Raw genomic sequence first — 16,091 nt, forward strand, 5'->3', positions numbered from 1 at the left:
TCATTTTGAAGAAAAATAATATTTGTGTTTGGTATGTCACTTTACAATACTAATGAAATAACAATAAATTAACTTAGTTTGTAAGAAGTTGATCCATAGCCCACAAGAGCATGGAATCAACTCCTGCTGCTAGCCCAAATAGGTCTTTAATGGATCATGAGTGATCTATAAGTACCTCTATTAACGTTAACTGAGTCTTCCTTAACACTAATGAGTCTCAGAATCCAACTCACCTAAATTTTATATTATCATAAGAGAAAAAAAAAATGCACTACGACCGCGGTTGTGGAACTTGATAGGTGCTTTAATTTCCACATGACTCTTAAGTTTTTTATTTACTAGACACAACAATTCAGATACAAAACCCCTAATGTTATCCTAGTTTGTGCATTAAAAAACTCTTCATGTTTCTCAATGCTATACCTGATTCTAAAAATTTTTGGCCTCCTGTCATATTGCTAACATGTTACTACAAATAGGTCTATATGGTTCAAGATCAATGCATAATGTCAATGTGGAAGGAGGTTGCATCCATTTGCTCATTAGATTGAGCTCAAAACATGCATGTTTAGTCCTTTAGCTTTTCCTGGTGCTTATACTCATTATTATCTCAAAATGCAAAATGTTTATGTTCCACTTCTGCATCTAGAGTTACTGGGAGGAGCTAGTAGCCTCAGATTATTCAACAGTAATTAGTTCCTAATCACTAATGAATATTATCACCATATCTACTACTTCTAAGTAGCCTTTCTTGTTTCGTGTGTATATATATATAGAAAAATGTACATCATTTTATCAGAAAATAAAATCTGAGAGGCACCAAAGAAAAGTAAAAAGGAGTTCATCTCAAATTTATCTATAAATATAGATGGAATATTAGAAGAACAGGGTTTATGAATTTATACATAGATCAAAAAAATCTTGTACATCAAATTCGAATTGAAACCACACTAAGTATCAGAGATTTTCTTTGACTGAATCTCACCAATATAAACTGTAGTCACCGTAGCATAACTTGAAAATCTTCCTCAAGCCCAGCTTCTTTAAAACAGTGGCCACTCAAACAAGTTTCGAATATTGAAGATTTTGCCTACATCTGATACTGCTTATGGAAGTTGTTTGCTAGTGCAGCATTTTGCTGGTCAAATTCATCTCATTTTGCCACTGGAAGCTCAATGTTCGTTGCAGAATGAATGATGCTATTGTCAAGGACTGACGACTGTTTGATCTTGAAACACTTCAACAACTTGTTTGCACACCAAACGGCAGCCACTACTGAATATTCGCAATGAATGGCAACAATAACATTTCAATGAAAATTCAACGCCATCCCAATAATCATCTTGGAGAATCTTGTCGCGGAATTGTTCAATGGACAAGTAGAGAATATAAAGGTGAGGATAACATGGATCCATAGGAGGTAATCTCCTGGTGCTGATCAAGATCAGCTGCTTACCATTAGGTGAAAACAAATAACAATCAATCTCATGATTGCACAGTTCAGGTGGGAAGGTATAACTCACTAGCTGGAAACACAATGCAAATCCTACCCATTCATCTTGCGGCAAATTATTAGGGATATGTACTTTAGCCCAGGAAACAGATCCTTGAGAAACACACCAAGATGGAATTTCATCCCCTGGGAATGGGATAAGCATGTCAAATCTGGTCGCGGGTAGACAGCGTCCCTGCAGCACATAATTGTGTGAAGTTGAATAAGTAACAAGATATAGGAGATTATGTCATACACCCAAAGGCTGAAACTTTTACAGCCAAGTTAATTTTACAGCTCATATTCTATTTGCGGCCGTGTTACACATTGATTAACTTAATGTATCACCATGAAAGTAGTTCAATAATTTACAGTTACAGATAAATCAAATGGATACATACCTTCATAAAGCTCTCTATTGGATCAAATTTACGAGTTTCCAATGAATCACAATTGCTTGCATCCAATTGCATTATTCTTGATGGAAGCTCTGGCAACAATTGAAGCTGTTCGCACCAATTTAGACAAAGAAATCTCAGTCTTGAAAGTTTAGAAATGCTGCTTGGTATGATAACAAAATTGTTACCAGTTAGATCCAAAGACTTCAAAGATGATAGGTGGTGAAAATAATTCGGGATCGATTCTTCAGAAAGATTACAATAACTTAGGTTTAAATATTTCAAAGAATGTAAGCTCAGGAAAGAAGTTGGTAATCTGAATCCAGTGGAAGCTGATTGACCCCCAAACATCCAATTGAAGGGAAACCAGTTCGTTGACATTGCCGGTGGCCCTTGGCAACCAGCAAATGATAATACTTTAAGATTATCTAGATAGAAAATGAAGGAAGGTAGTTCATCAATAGCAGTATCATTGGCATGAAGTTCCTTCAAACACTGTATTTCCTTTAATCCATCTGGCAATCTACAAAGTCTTGAACATCCAGAAATGTTCAAAATTATGAGGGAATTCAATCCATGAATGGTATCCGGAAGGCAAACAAGACTTTTGCAGTCCTTTAAGTTCAAATTAGTAAGTCCAACTAGGCTTCCAAGTGATAAGGGCAGTTTTCTTATATCTGTTCCTTTTAAAGCAAGGATTGATAAATTTTCCATTTTTTCCCCAAACTCTGGAAGGAATTTAAATTCACTGCAGCCTGACAGAATTAACTTCTTCAGGGAACTCATCTCCAACTTCCCGGGAAGCGATTTTAGACTTTTGCAGTTTTTTAAACTCACTACAACAACTTTCTTGTGGTGTACAAGGGATAGATGAACCTCAGTTAGGATTGAGCAGCCTTTAAGAATCAATTTTTCAAGATTTGGAACCCCGGAAAAATCTGGCAATCTCTTTAGGTTCTTGGAAAATTTCAAATTCAGATACTTCAGCTTTTCCATAAACTGCTCAAAATTGTAAAATATGAAAAGATTATCAGCATCAAATGTCACAGTGATAAAACTTTATAGATCTCTTTGTAAAAGGACCTTACATATACTCCGTGCCAAAGTTTTTCGATTTTGCTATGAGATAATTTAATGTCAACAACTTCATCCAGCTGATTTGTTTGCGCTAGAGTCTTAAGAGGACATCCTCTCCACCGAAGAACTTTCAGCGAACAAGGAAGGCAGCTGAGGCCAAGGGGAAGTTGCACCTCATTTAAGTTGAGCAATTTTAGCTGACTTGTTTTTGAGAATGCTTCAGTGCTCCAGCGTGCTTCATATGGTTGAAGTAAGTTCAGAACTACACTGCTAATTTTTTCAGTTCCCTACAAAATCATAATCTCTTAGAATGTAAGTGATTCTTATTCAACATAGAATGAGGGGGACACAATCTTAAACAAAAAAAAATAAATTGTAGGTATTGCCCTGTGTGTATCTTAAAACCAATTATCCAACAGTGGCAAAAAAAATAGTAAGCACCTTATTTTTTGTCAACACAGAATCGATGTCCTCTTTAGACCATAACCTGCTACATCTGCCAGGATCATTTGGAGATTCCTGAAATACAATATTCCTGCCCATTTCTTGAAGCAAATCATGCATCCCCAATTTATTATTGACCCGATCTAGAGTTATCAAAGATCTGTCAATCAAAACTTGAATTATAATTTTGGGGAAATAACCACAATTTTCTAATATATCTATTACTTTATCTATCTTCATTCCCTTGAAGAAACACGCAATATCAAGAAATACATCCTTCTCCATTGGATCTAAGCTCTCATAACTTATTTCCAGTTTATCTTGGATTTTACGTAGAGGCACACTTCTTATTTTTTTAATGGCACTATGCCAAAGATCAACATTTCTTCCATAAAGATAGGAACCAAACACCTCAAGTGCCAATGGAAGACCACCAGTATAGTCCACCACTTCTTTGGACAAATCCAAATAGCCTTCTTGTGGTTTATCTCCTTTAAAGGCTTTCAAACAAAAGAGATTAAGAGCTTCATTTTGGAATAACATCCAAACCTCATAAGTTTTATGTACTCCATGTGTCATTAACAAGTGTTTATCTCTCGTTGTGATTATTACTCTACTTCCCGGACCAAACCAGTCTTGCTTCCCAGCCATATTCTCCAACTGGTTTAATTCATTCACATCATCAAGAACAAGTAGAACCTTTTTCCTACGGAAAGAGTTTTGTATTGTTTTTTTGCCATCATACAAATTATGAAAATCATTCCTACTTATACTCATATGAGAAAGAAGTTGTCTTTGTAAGTGAACTAAACCATTTGTCTCAGATATCTCTCTAACATTTTCTAGAAAGCAAGTAAGTTGAAATTCACATCGGATTGCTTCATAGACCGCTCTAGCAATAGTTGACTTGCCTATGCCACCCATACCCCATATGCCGATAAAGCGAACGTCATTCAACCCCATACCTATGAGCTTGTTCACTTCCTCCACCTTTGACTCAATCCCAACAAGGTTCTCTGTACAAGATGACAATTTAGGAACCAGCTTTCTATGTATGTGTTGAGCAATGCTTTCAACTAGTAATGCCTCATGCCTGTTCAGATCAAACAAAAGCAGCCAACAACCAAACCTTAAGCAAATAAATTGAAACAAACTAAAAATATAAGTTCTTATTTTACCTTTTGATCCAAGGTAAAATCTGAAACACATTCAATGTCACACTATGAAGGACCAAGTAAACTCAAAAGTCAAGGCTATTAAATGTAATTTGTAAATGATTATGCCCCGTCAGATGAAATATGAGGTAAAGCAAAACACATGTGTGATTTTGAATTTTTAACACAGGTAAACTCATGCAAATGAGTATGCTTGACATTTGATATTAGGAAGAATTGGTCAAGATGAGTAATAAAGAATAGACTCTAAACTGTTAGAATATACAAATACAAGAAGTAACCGTACATTTGTGTGTTTAGCACCAAAATAATTAAATAATATGTGAAAACTGAACTTTCCAATCTCTTTAATCAAATGGATCTCATCAATGAACTCCACAACCATGTTTATATAATGATGAGATAACTAACTTACTGGCCCTTGGAATCCCATCCAGAGTAACCAGCAACTTTATTCATTGCATTTCTCCATCTTTCAACCCTATCACTGTTTTGACCAAATTTCTCTAGATGTTTTCTGAAGGCTTCCTCAAAGCTTCCTCTTTGATGCCTTACATCAGACGGATCCACACCATAGAAGACTGGCAAAACATGCAGGTTGTTATTGCTGCTGCACTCCATGATCATTTGAAGCTCATCCAAACACCAAGTGGAAGATGCATAGTCTGGTGAGATAATAGTGATGGCAAACATAGAATCTTTTATTGCATTGATTAGCTTTTCTGAAATGTTTTTCCCTCTCTCAAGGTCTTTGTCATCTCTGAAAGTTGTGATCCCTTTTCTTTCAAGGGCAGCGCGTAAATGATCAGTGAATCCTTTGCGTGTATCTTCTCCTCGAAAACTCAAAAACACATGGTAGCTGCATAACCGTGTGGTCGAACTTGAACTGCATGGAGAGGAAGAAGATGCTTCACATATAGTGAATGTTGCCATTTGTTCAATAATTGGCACAACCTTCTAGTTTGTACTGTGGTAGCTGTGTTATTTTATGTATGCTGCTTTTAACAGTGACAGTGTTTGAGACAAGATAATGTGTAAATGGTGCACCATATTATTGTGTTTATAGATGAATCAGGAGAATCCCTCGTAAGCTTTGATCGGTTAGTAGGAATAATGCATATATGTAAGGTTGAAGTTTAAATGCCGGATAATACAAAAAAAAAAAATGAATCTGGAGACTAATGTTATTGGTACACCATGAACTGTATCTATCACTTGTGTAGTATTGATTAATAAGTAATATTTTGAGTTATCTCTCCACCATATCCAAAGCTTCTTCCTCCTCCCCATGTAGCTTTTTTTCTTTCGGCGTCCGTTGATGAACTTTTAAGTGTGGTAAAAATGTGCCAGAATAATGTAAAATATAATTCGTCTTTATAAAGACTGATTAATTCGTTTTCTTAGAGATTGATTAATGTCTCATATATATATTATGTAATTTGAGACATTACATATTACATAATAACTCCTACTTTTGTTTCTTTCCAATTGTTAGCTATTAAGAAAATTTTGTTTCTTCTTTCAAAAAAAATTTTTGTTTCTATTTATACATCGTTTTAAAATTTAAACGTTTTTTTTTAAAACAAATTTCACGATTACTCTTTTACCAACAAATTTCATATTATATATGAATTTTTGTTGTCAATTATTATACTCTTTCCTTAACAATTAGTTATTTTACACTTGCACAAATGCAAAAAGAGTAAATAAAAAAAAAATGGTCAATAAAGATAAATATATATTTAAGATTTGTTTGTAAACACGTGTGGTAATTTAGGGTGACTTAACTCATTTAAATTGTAATTAAGAGAATTAAGAGTGATTTAATTAAAGTTGGATATAACACTTATGTGACTTAAGTAAGTAATGTGAAATGCATTTTTGTCAATTTGTATGGAATGAAACAATTTTGGATGGAAGAAGAGCCATTTTTTAACACATTTCAATCAAAATAAATCACCTCATTCAATTTTGATTTTCCTTTACCTATTAACCGGTAATACAAGTTGTTGAACAAAACATCTCTCAAACAAACAAAAAAAAGTTGAACAAAATCACCATGGATCCTTCAAGGTTCTCAGCAAATCAGACGGCTCCTTCTCTGTCCATAACTCATCCCCTTCAATGTCTTATTCGCAAGCTCTGGTGGCCGTTTTCAGTTGGATTTAATTTGAAACAAAGTGAAACAGGTAACCGGTAAAGGAAATAAAAAAGTGGATTACATGGCTTATTTTGATTGGAGTGTGTTAAAAGAGAATTTTAAAGAGTGTGACTCTAACATTTATCTTTTTAGTAGAATCTCAGTTTCGGTGGGTTGAACAGAGGTATAGGAATTGGAATGTGATATTCTAGGTATGCAGAAAATTAATAAACAATATTGATATTGATTTTGGAGTAATTAACTAAGTTGAAAACTACAACAACCATCCATCCCTTTCTTTCGTAGTAAAATATCCAAGTATACCTTTAATCAAAACTATGGACAATTGACCTTTCCACCCTCTTTATAGTTAGTGGCCTATTGGTCTTTTAAAAGATCACGTTTTCCTTGGTAAGAGACTGCACTTAATTATCATTCTCCAAAATATGTGATTGTAGTTGGGTGTATACACGATAATAGTATAAAATATGTTTAATTATTTAATTTAGATGGTTGACAGAGACGGTGATGAACTATAAGTTAGCTAGAGCGAAACGAACAAGAGTGAAAAAATCGCAAATTTAAAGAGAGAGAGATCGGTTGGTTATATATAAAAATATAAAAAATTAAGTAAATGTATTTTACTTATCGAGTAAATTACATTCCCCTCCCCTCAAAGATGTTTGAATTACACTCTCCTCCCCTCTTAAGTTAAAATATACACTCCCCTCCCCTCTTATTCAAAATATATTAGAAAAAATTTCATCCCCCTCCCCTAAGAGAAGCTTGAATTACATCCCCCTCCCCTCTTATGTTAAAATCTACACTTTACTCCCTCAATATTCTTTTTTATTATTTCTAATAATCTAGCAAAAAATAATAATTTAACACACTTAAAAAAAATATTATTGCGGGTCTATTTTAATATAATAAAAAATTGAATACATATTTTTTGCTATTTTTTATTCACAATTTCATTAACATGTAGTTTTAAACTCTATTATAAAACATGAAACAACCCAAAACAAAATTAAAATATGTGAAAAATTACTAAAATCATTAAAACATGATTATTTAAAAGTTAATTTTATACTCTAATTTATAAAATCAATAGCAATATATTTAAATTTAATTATCATGACATTTAAACTATAAAGAAATGAATTAATTTTTCTTAAATGGTGATTCAAAATTAATATATATATATATATATATATATATATTATAAGAATATTTATTTATGTTCAAATAGATTAAAGTGTAGTGCATATTTAATTATTAAGGGAGAGGTTTGTAATTCAAGCATCTTATAAGAGAGGGGAGTATAAATTTTAACATAAAAAAAATATTGAGGGAGTAAAGTGTATATTTTAACTTAAGAGGGGAGGGGAGTGTAATTCAAACATCTTTGAAGGGAGGGGAGTGTAATTTACTCTTACTTATATGATAAACATAAATAATTTAGCCTTTTATTCTTTAAATCAAATCCAGAGTTATATTCCTATGGGCATTAAAAAACGTTTATCATTTAATGGATCTCAGTAGTTATTCTTAAATGAATTTTAGTTACTTTAGGTGATTAGTCTATCCAATTGTATGTGATGCAAATGAATTCTAAAAAAAAAAGCAATCAAAACAATTAAATATGAAATTATACAACATTTTAACAATTTCACGCAAATTAAAAAATATAATTAATTCAGCATGAGAAAGTGAAATTTTGAATTAAATTTTGAATAACCAAACAATTACGTTCAAGTGGTTAAGGAGCTCTACCAATAATTAATTGTTCAGAAGAGTCGAGTATAATTTTTAGGTGGAACAATATTTTGTCAGTTTATATTTACCTTCCGACCAAACTTCAGATTATCAATTTTTTTTTTTCTTGAGAATTGAAGGGTAAAAAAAAAAAAAAATTTAAATCATTTATAAAAGTGTCATTCATGGATGACATTATGAGGCGATATTAATTTTTTTTTCAAGAATATAGATTACTAATAATTAATAACATGGTATGAAAAGAGTCATTAATGTCTTTTTTTGTGGTGTCTGGTTCAAGATCAATGCAACATATGCATGATGACTACGAGGAAGGAGGTTGCATCCATTTGCTCGTTAGATTTTGCTTAAAAATGCATGTTTAATCCTTTAGCTTTTGCTGGTGATTATACTCACTGTCTCAAAAATTGAAAATGTTTGTTTCATTTCTGCATCCAGTTACTAAGAGGCAGGAGCTAGTAGCCTCGGCTAGCTTATGTGTGAAGTTTTTCATCAAGAGTTCCTGATCAGCAGTGAATATTACCAATTTATCACCATAGCTACTGCTTCTAAGTAGCCTTTCTTGATTCTTATATATAGAAAGATGTACATGATTTTATCATAAAATAAAATCTGAGAGGCACCAAAGAAAATTAAAAAGGAGTTCATCTCAAATTTATCTATAAATATAGATGGAATATTAGATGATAACAGGATTTATAAATTTATAGATAGATTCAAACAATCTTATACATCAAGTATGAATTGAAACCACACTAAGTAACAGAGGTTTTCTTTGACTGAACCTCAAGCCCAGCTTCTTTAAAACAATGGCCACTCAAATAAGTTTCAAATATTGAAGATTTTGCCTGCATCTGATACTGCTTCTGTAAGTTGTTGGCTTGTGTAGCATTTTGCTGGTCAAGTTCATCTCATTTCGCCACAGGAAGCTCCATGTTCATCGCAGAATGAATGATGCTATTGTCAAGGACTGACAACCATATGATCTTGAAACACTTTAACATCTTGTTTGCACACCAAACGGCAGCCGCTATTCACTATTTGCAATGATTGACAACAATAACATTTCAATGAAAATTCAACGTCGTCCCAATAATCATCTTCGAGAATTTTGTCGCGGAATTGTTCAATGGACAAGTAGAGAATATAAAGATGAGGATAACAGGGATCCATAGGAGGTAATCTCCTGGTGCTGATCAATTGCTTACCATTAGGCGAAAACAAATAACAATCAATCTCATGATTGCACAATTCAGGTGGGACGGCATAACTCACTAATAGGAAACACAATGCAAATCCTACCCATTCATCTTGAGGGAAATTATTAGGGATGTGTACTTTTTCCCAGGAAACGGATCTTTGAGGAACAAACCAAGATGGAATTTCATCCCCTGGGATAAGCATGTCAAATCTTGTTGTGGGGAGACAACGACCCTGCAACACATAATTGTGAAACTTTTACTACAAAGTTAATCTTACAGCTCATATTCTATTTGTATCATTGTGCTACACATTTATTGGCTTAATGTATCACCATTCTAAGTACTTCAATTTATACACAGTTACAATATAATGAATTAAGGATACATACCTCCATAAAGCTTTTAAATTCTCGAGGTAAGGACAGTTGTATTGGTGATGCAAAGAGACTGCATGGCTTTGCTGGATCGAATTTGGGAGTTTCCAGTGAATCACAATTGCTTGCATCCAACTGCATTATACTTGGTGGAAGCTCTGGCAGCAATTGAAGCTTTTCGCAGCAATTTAGAGTAAGAAGTTCCAGCTTCGAGAGTTCAGAAATGCTGCTTGGTATGGTAACAAAATTGTTACCAGTTAGATCCAAAGACACCAATGACGTTAATTGGAGAAAATAATGTGGGATTGATTCTTCAGAAAGATCACAATAACTTAAATTTATATGTTTTAAAGAGGGTAGATTCCAAGCAGAATGTGGAAATCTGAACCCAGTGGGAGCTGGTTGACTCGCTCGCATCCGGTTGAAAGGAATAAACCGGTTCATTGACTTGGCCAACGTCCCTTTGCAACCAGCAAATGATAATACTTTAAGACTATCTGGCAATCTATAGAGTTCATCAATAGAAGTATCATTAGCATGGAGTTCCTCCAAACACTTGATTTCCTTTAAACCATCTGGCAATCTACACAGTTTTGAGCACCCAGAAATATCCAAAACTCTGAGGGAATTCAATCCATGAATGGTATCTGGAAGACAAACAAGACTTTTGCAGTCCTTCAAGTTCAAATCAGTAAGTCCAACTAGGCGTCCAAGTGATGAGGTTAGATTCCTTAAAGCTGTTCCTTGTAAAGCAAGGATTGATAGATTTTCCATGCTTTCCCCAAACTCTGGAAGGAATTTAAATTCACAGCATCCAGAAAGAATCAACTCCTTCAGGGAACTCATCTCCAATTTCTCAGGAAGAGCTTCAAGACTTTTGCAGTCCTCTAAATTCACCAGAACAACTTTATTGTGGTGTACAAGGGAAGGATGAACCTCAGTTAGGCTTGCGCAGCCTTTAAGAATCAATTTTTCAAGATTTGGAACCCCATAAAAATCAGGCAATCTCTTTAGGTTCTTGGAAAATTTCAAATTCAGATACTTCAGATTTTCCATAAACTGCTCAAAATTGTAAAATTATCAGCATCAAATGTCATGGTTATAAAACTTAATAGAGCTATTAGTAGAAGTGACTTACATTTATTCCTTGCCAAAGTAGTTCAAGTTGGCTATGAGATAGTTTAATGTCAACAACTTCATCCAGTTGATTTGTTTGTGCAAGAGTCTTTAAAGGACATCCTCTCCACCGAAGAACTTTCAAAGAACTAGGAAGGCAGCTGAGGCCAAGGGGAAGATGCACCTCATTTAAGCTGAGTAATTTTATCTGAGTTGCCATTGAGAATGCTTCAGTGCTCCAGCGTGCTTCATATGGTTGGAGTGAGTTGAGAACTACACTGCTAATTTTTTCGGTTCCCTACAAAATCATAATAATCTCATAGAATGAGGGGGACACGATCTTAAACAAACAAAATATTGTATGATTTGCTATGGTTGTATGTTATAGTAAAAAAAAAAAATTACTTCATATAAAACCAATTATCCAACCGTGGCAGAAAAATTAGTAACCACCTTATTTTTTGTCAACACACGATCAATGTCTTCTTTAGACCATAATCTGCTACGTTTGCCTGGATCATTTGGAGATTCCTGAATTACAATATTCCTTCCCATTTCTTGAAGCAAATCATGCATCCCCAGTTTATTATTGACACGATCTAGAGTTATCAAAGATCTGTCTATCAAAACTTGAATTGTAATTTCGGGGTGATATCCACAATTTTCTAATATATTTATTACTTTATCTCTCTTCATTCCCTTGAAGAAACAGGAAATATCTAGAAATATATTCTTCTCCATGGCATCTAAGCTCTCATAACTTATTTTCAGTTTATCTTGGATTTCACGTAGAGGAGCACTTCTTATATTTTTAATAGCACTATGCCAAAGATCAACACTTCTTCCATAAAGATAGGAACCTAACACCTCAAGTGCCAATGGAAGACCACCAGCATATTCCACCACTTCTTTAGACAAATCCAAATAGCCTTCTTGTGGTTTATCTCCTTTAAAGGCTTTCAAACAAAAGACATTAAGGGCTTCGTTTTGGAATAGCATCCCAACCTCATAAGGTTGATGTACTCCATGTGTTATCAACCAGTGTTTATCTCTTGTTGTGATTATTACTCTACTTCCTGGACCAAACCAATCTTGCTTCCCAGCCAAATTCTCCAACTGATTTATTTCATTCACATCATCAAGAACAAGTAGAACCTTTTTTCTGCATAAAGAATTTTGTATTGTTTTTTTGCCATCATACAAATTATGAAAATCATTTCTACTTATACTTAGATGAGAAAGAAGTTGCCTTTGTATGTGAACTAAACCATTTGCCTCAGATATCTCTCTAACATTTTCAAGAAAGCAAGTAGTTTGAAATTCACATTGGATTGCTTCGTAAACAGCTCTAGCAATAGTTGTCTTACCTATGCCACCCATACCCCATATGCCTATAAAGCGAACATCATTCAACCCCATACCTAAGAGCTTGTTCACTTCCTCCACTTTTGAAGCAATCCCAACAAGGTTCTCTGTACAAGATGGCAATTTAGGAACCAACTTTCTATGTATGTGTTGAGCAATGCTTTCAACTAGTAACGCCTCGTGCCTGTTCAAGTAGAAGCAGACAACAACCAAACCGTAAGCAAATAAAAAAACAAACTGAAAATATAAGTTCTTATTTTTCCGTTTGATCCAAGGTAAAGCCTGAAACAAATTCCATGACACACTATGAAGGACCAACTCAAGTTGAAAGTCAAGGCTAATGAAAACTTGGAAATGATTTTGTATGTATAACATGTCCCATCAGATGAAATATAAGGTAAAGCTAGCTAGGCATATTACTGTGATTTTCAATTTTTAATAAAGTTAAACCCATGTAAAAGAATATGCTTGACATTTGATATTAGGCAGAATTGGTTATGATATGTAAAAAGGAATAGATTTTGAACTGCTAATAATATACAACAAGTAACTATACATTTGTGTAGCCTGAGGTTCTGGAGCCCCCACGGGGTAAGCGAGCGGATTAGGAAGGGGGTGGGCAACCTCTTCACCTAAAACGTCAAGGTCGAAAAAGGTCCAGGCCGAGCTGGAACCTTCATGTGAACCCACACTCATGCGAGTGTTACACCAAAAATAATTAAACAATATGTGATAACTGAACTTTCTAAATGATCAAGTGCGTGTTTGGTCCTACGGTGATAAAAATTGATTCTGAATGAATTGATTCTGGCTAAAAATGAGTTGAATGTAAAGTGATTTATGTTTGGATACATTCAGGTACAAAATTGAACTGTAAATTCAAGGCTAGAAATCAATTATGGAGACAAAAGTTCCAAGCTATAGAATTACTTTTGGAGGCAAAATCAATTCTACTTGAGAGCATCCAAGCATGACAAAATCAAATCTACACATGTAGATTAAATTTTGCCTCATCCAAAAGTCAATGAAGTCAACATTAATCTCTAATGATAGGATAAGTAACTTATTGGCCCTTGGTGCTTATAAAAAAAATAAAAAATAACTTACTGGCCCTTGGAATCCCATCCAGAGTAACTGGCAACTTGTGTGAAAGCATCTCTCCATCTATCAACCCTGTCACTGTGTTGACCAAATTTCTCTAGATGTTTTCTGAAAGATTCCTCAAAGCATCCTCTTTGATGTCTTACATCAGATGGATCCACACCATAGAAGACTGGTAAAACTTCTAGACCCTTATTGCTGCATTCCATGATCATTTGAAGTTCATCCAAACACCAGGTGGAGGAAGCATAGTCTGGTGAGAGGACAGTGATGGCAAACATAGAATCTTTAATTGCATTGATTAGCTTTTCTGAAATGACTTGCCCTCTCTCAAGGTCTTTGTCATCTCTAAAAGTTGTTATCCCTTTTCTTTCAAGGGCAGCACATAAATGATCAGTGAATCCTTTGCGTGTATCTTCTCCTCGAAAACTCAAAAACACATGGTAGCTGCATAAACTTGTGGTTGAACTTGATCTGCAAGAAGAAGAAGAAGAGGCTTCCATTTGTTCAACAATTGCTACAACTTTTCATCAGCGACTAGTGTTTGAGACAGTCCTTGGATGTTGGCTAATCCATGCTTTAAATGGTCTTCGTCACTCGACGGTGAGATTGATTGGTCGTTTGTTAAGGATTAAAATAAAGGGAAATTCTATGGTTAAGTTGCTAAAATGACTTTTTCGGTGAATTAACTCTACAGCTAATAAGAACACTGTTAGTTATGTGTTATAGTGGCGGATGCATGGTATGTATTGTGTACCTTCAGTCAAATTTAATTGTATTTTAGCCCTTAGATTTTTTGAATCATCAGATTAAACACTTCATTGGTGTTATTGTGTTGTCTTTCACACTATATTTATTTCTTTTCTCCTTTTTGAATTTTTCTTCCTTCTATTTCAAAAAATATTAAATAAACCTTCTTATGATAATCCTTTTTATAAAAAAAAAATATTTCATTATTAAAAATAAATAAACCCAGGAAGATTATGAACATCATCGCCATGTTCATACCTTCATCATCTTCTTTATTGAACAAAAAACAAAATAGCTACTCTAATTCACCACCAAAAATTAAAATGTCATGATTTATGTTATTAAAGTTTCCAGATCTATGTCGTAAAATTCAGCAACATAGGCGCAAAGATAGGATGAACGCGACGATGACAGCAGTAATCCGGCGATGGTTTAAATGTTGTTTGAACAACACACAACATTTTTTTCAAACACCTGATTTTGTGATTTAAATAGATAGGAAGGAAGAGGAGAATTAGAAGAGTATTGAAAACGAATTATAATCATCATTTTCAACTTTGAAATTAAGTACAGATCATCGGGTTCAATTTCGGGTGTGAATGATCTGAATCGGGTTTAAACGACCCGGTTGGAGGTTGAAGACGACTTCCTCTTTTTTTTAATCGGACTTTCTATTACAAATAGAAAAGAGCGAAAAAAAGGTACAAATACATTATATGCGTGGCAGTGGTTTAGCAAATTTTCAAAACATTTTGGTCGCGGGGTCGATCCCTGCTCTCTTTATTTTTGTTTTGCAATTGACATGTTTTCCAATTCCTTTTCAATTAATACGGTAGCAAATTTTTTTAAGGAAAGATAAGAAAAAATCATGATAAAAAAGTTAACGTGTGGATTTCTTTCATTATAGACATAACCAAGCATTTATTAGATTTGGTATGCCTATTAATAATAGTAAATACCGAAATAAATGCGCAATTACTTTGGAACAGCTTTGACTTTTGATTTTTATATAAAAAAATAATCACAATTTGAAAAAATTGAAGGCTCAAGGTTTCGAACCGTGTTATCAAGTACTTGTTTTTAGTAATCGAGTGAAATATATTATATATTTATACTATTACTTATTGAAAATTTGTAAATTCAAAAATAAATATAAAACTAAATTTATTGAAACAAATAATGTTGAAACTAAAGTAGCCGTTAATTCATTAAACCAATGATTATTTAACAAATGGAGTGAAATATTTAATGGATAGGATTGAAAGTATTACATATAGTTTTTTGAGATATTTACTCTACATAAAATATTAAGAATTCAATAAAAATATTAAATAAAATATTTTGTGGATAAGATCAATAGTTTGTTGAGATATTTATTTGAAATAAAATTTTGATTTTAAAAATAAAAATAATAAAAATATTGACAAGTAAATTTTGTACTCCTATATCTTTATAGAAAAAAGTTAATCTAATTAAACGGTCTGGTTAATTACATTTGTTTCCGTTTGTGATCTAGACCCTTTTCAGTCGTTGGACAAGCGTACTTCTCAATTGACTAGGTTTGTGAAGGGATAGTTTGTCAAATCGACTTACCAATCAGATTTCAATCTGAAAAATTCAAGTTCCTACTTCCTTCTTACTCTATTAAGGTCATATTCAAAGGTCTCATTGATTATAT

General features: G+C 33.6%; 2 protein-coding genes across 2 annotated transcripts; both read right to left on the reverse strand.

The window, feature by feature from the left end:
* Window positions 1-851: 851 nt before the first annotated feature.
* LOC11413732 (TMV resistance protein N) lies at window positions 852-5,547 on the reverse strand. Its single transcript, XM_003624009.4, has 5 exons — window positions 5,002-5,547; window positions 3,409-4,504; window positions 2,979-3,254; window positions 1,894-2,889; window positions 852-1,688 (listed from the first exon to the last, which is right to left on the reverse strand). The coding sequence occupies exons 1-5, from the start codon at window positions 5,517-5,519 to the stop codon at window positions 1,206-1,208; spliced, it is 3,369 nt and encodes a 1,122-aa protein (XP_003624057.1). The 5' UTR covers window positions 5,520-5,547; the 3' UTR covers window positions 852-1,205.
* A 3,590-nt stretch (window positions 5,548-9,137) lies between these two features.
* Window positions 9,138-14,301, reverse strand: LOC11406612 (TMV resistance protein N). The gene is made up of 5 exons (XM_003624010.4): window positions 13,670-14,301; window positions 11,651-12,746; window positions 11,220-11,495; window positions 10,097-11,140; window positions 9,138-9,939 (listed from the first exon to the last, which is right to left on the reverse strand). Exons 1-5 carry the CDS (start codon window positions 14,164-14,166, stop codon window positions 9,469-9,471), a joined length of 3,384 nt encoding a protein of 1,127 aa, XP_003624058.1. The 5' UTR covers window positions 14,167-14,301; the 3' UTR covers window positions 9,138-9,468.
* Window positions 14,302-16,091: the final 1,790 nt, after the last annotated feature.

This window comes from Medicago truncatula, chromosome 7 (genome assembly GCF_003473485.1).
Source record: "Medicago truncatula cultivar Jemalong A17 chromosome 7, MtrunA17r5.0-ANR, whole genome shotgun sequence".
In the NCBI taxonomy this organism is placed as follows: Eukaryota; Viridiplantae; Streptophyta; class Magnoliopsida; order Fabales; family Fabaceae; genus Medicago; species Medicago truncatula.

Bases quoted from the DNA above. Each gene is read 5' to 3' on its own strand.
- LOC11413732 (XM_003624009.4), bottom strand. From the start codon at position 5,519: ATGGCAACATTCACTATATGTGAAGCATCTTCTTCCTCTCCATGCAGT. The intron at 3,255-3,408 runs GTGCTTACTATT...ATGATTTTGTAG, and splicing joins CTGTGTTGACAAAAAATAAG to GGAACTGAAAAAATTAGCAG. The intron at 2,890-2,978 runs GTAAGGTCCTTT...AATTTTGAGCAG, and splicing joins AACTTTGGCACGGAGTATAT to TTTATGGAAAAGCTGAAGTA.
- LOC11406612 (XM_003624010.4), bottom strand. From the start codon at position 14,166: ATGGAAGCCTCTTCTTCTTCTTCTTGCAGATCAAGTTCAACCACAAGT. The intron at 11,496-11,650 runs GTGGTTACTAAT...ATGATTTTGTAG, and splicing joins GTGTGTTGACAAAAAATAAG to GGAACCGAAAAAATTAGCAG. The intron at 9,940-10,096 runs GTATGTATCCTT...TATGTGTTGCAG, and splicing joins AATTTAAAAGCTTTATGGAG to GGTCGTTGTCTCCCCACAAC.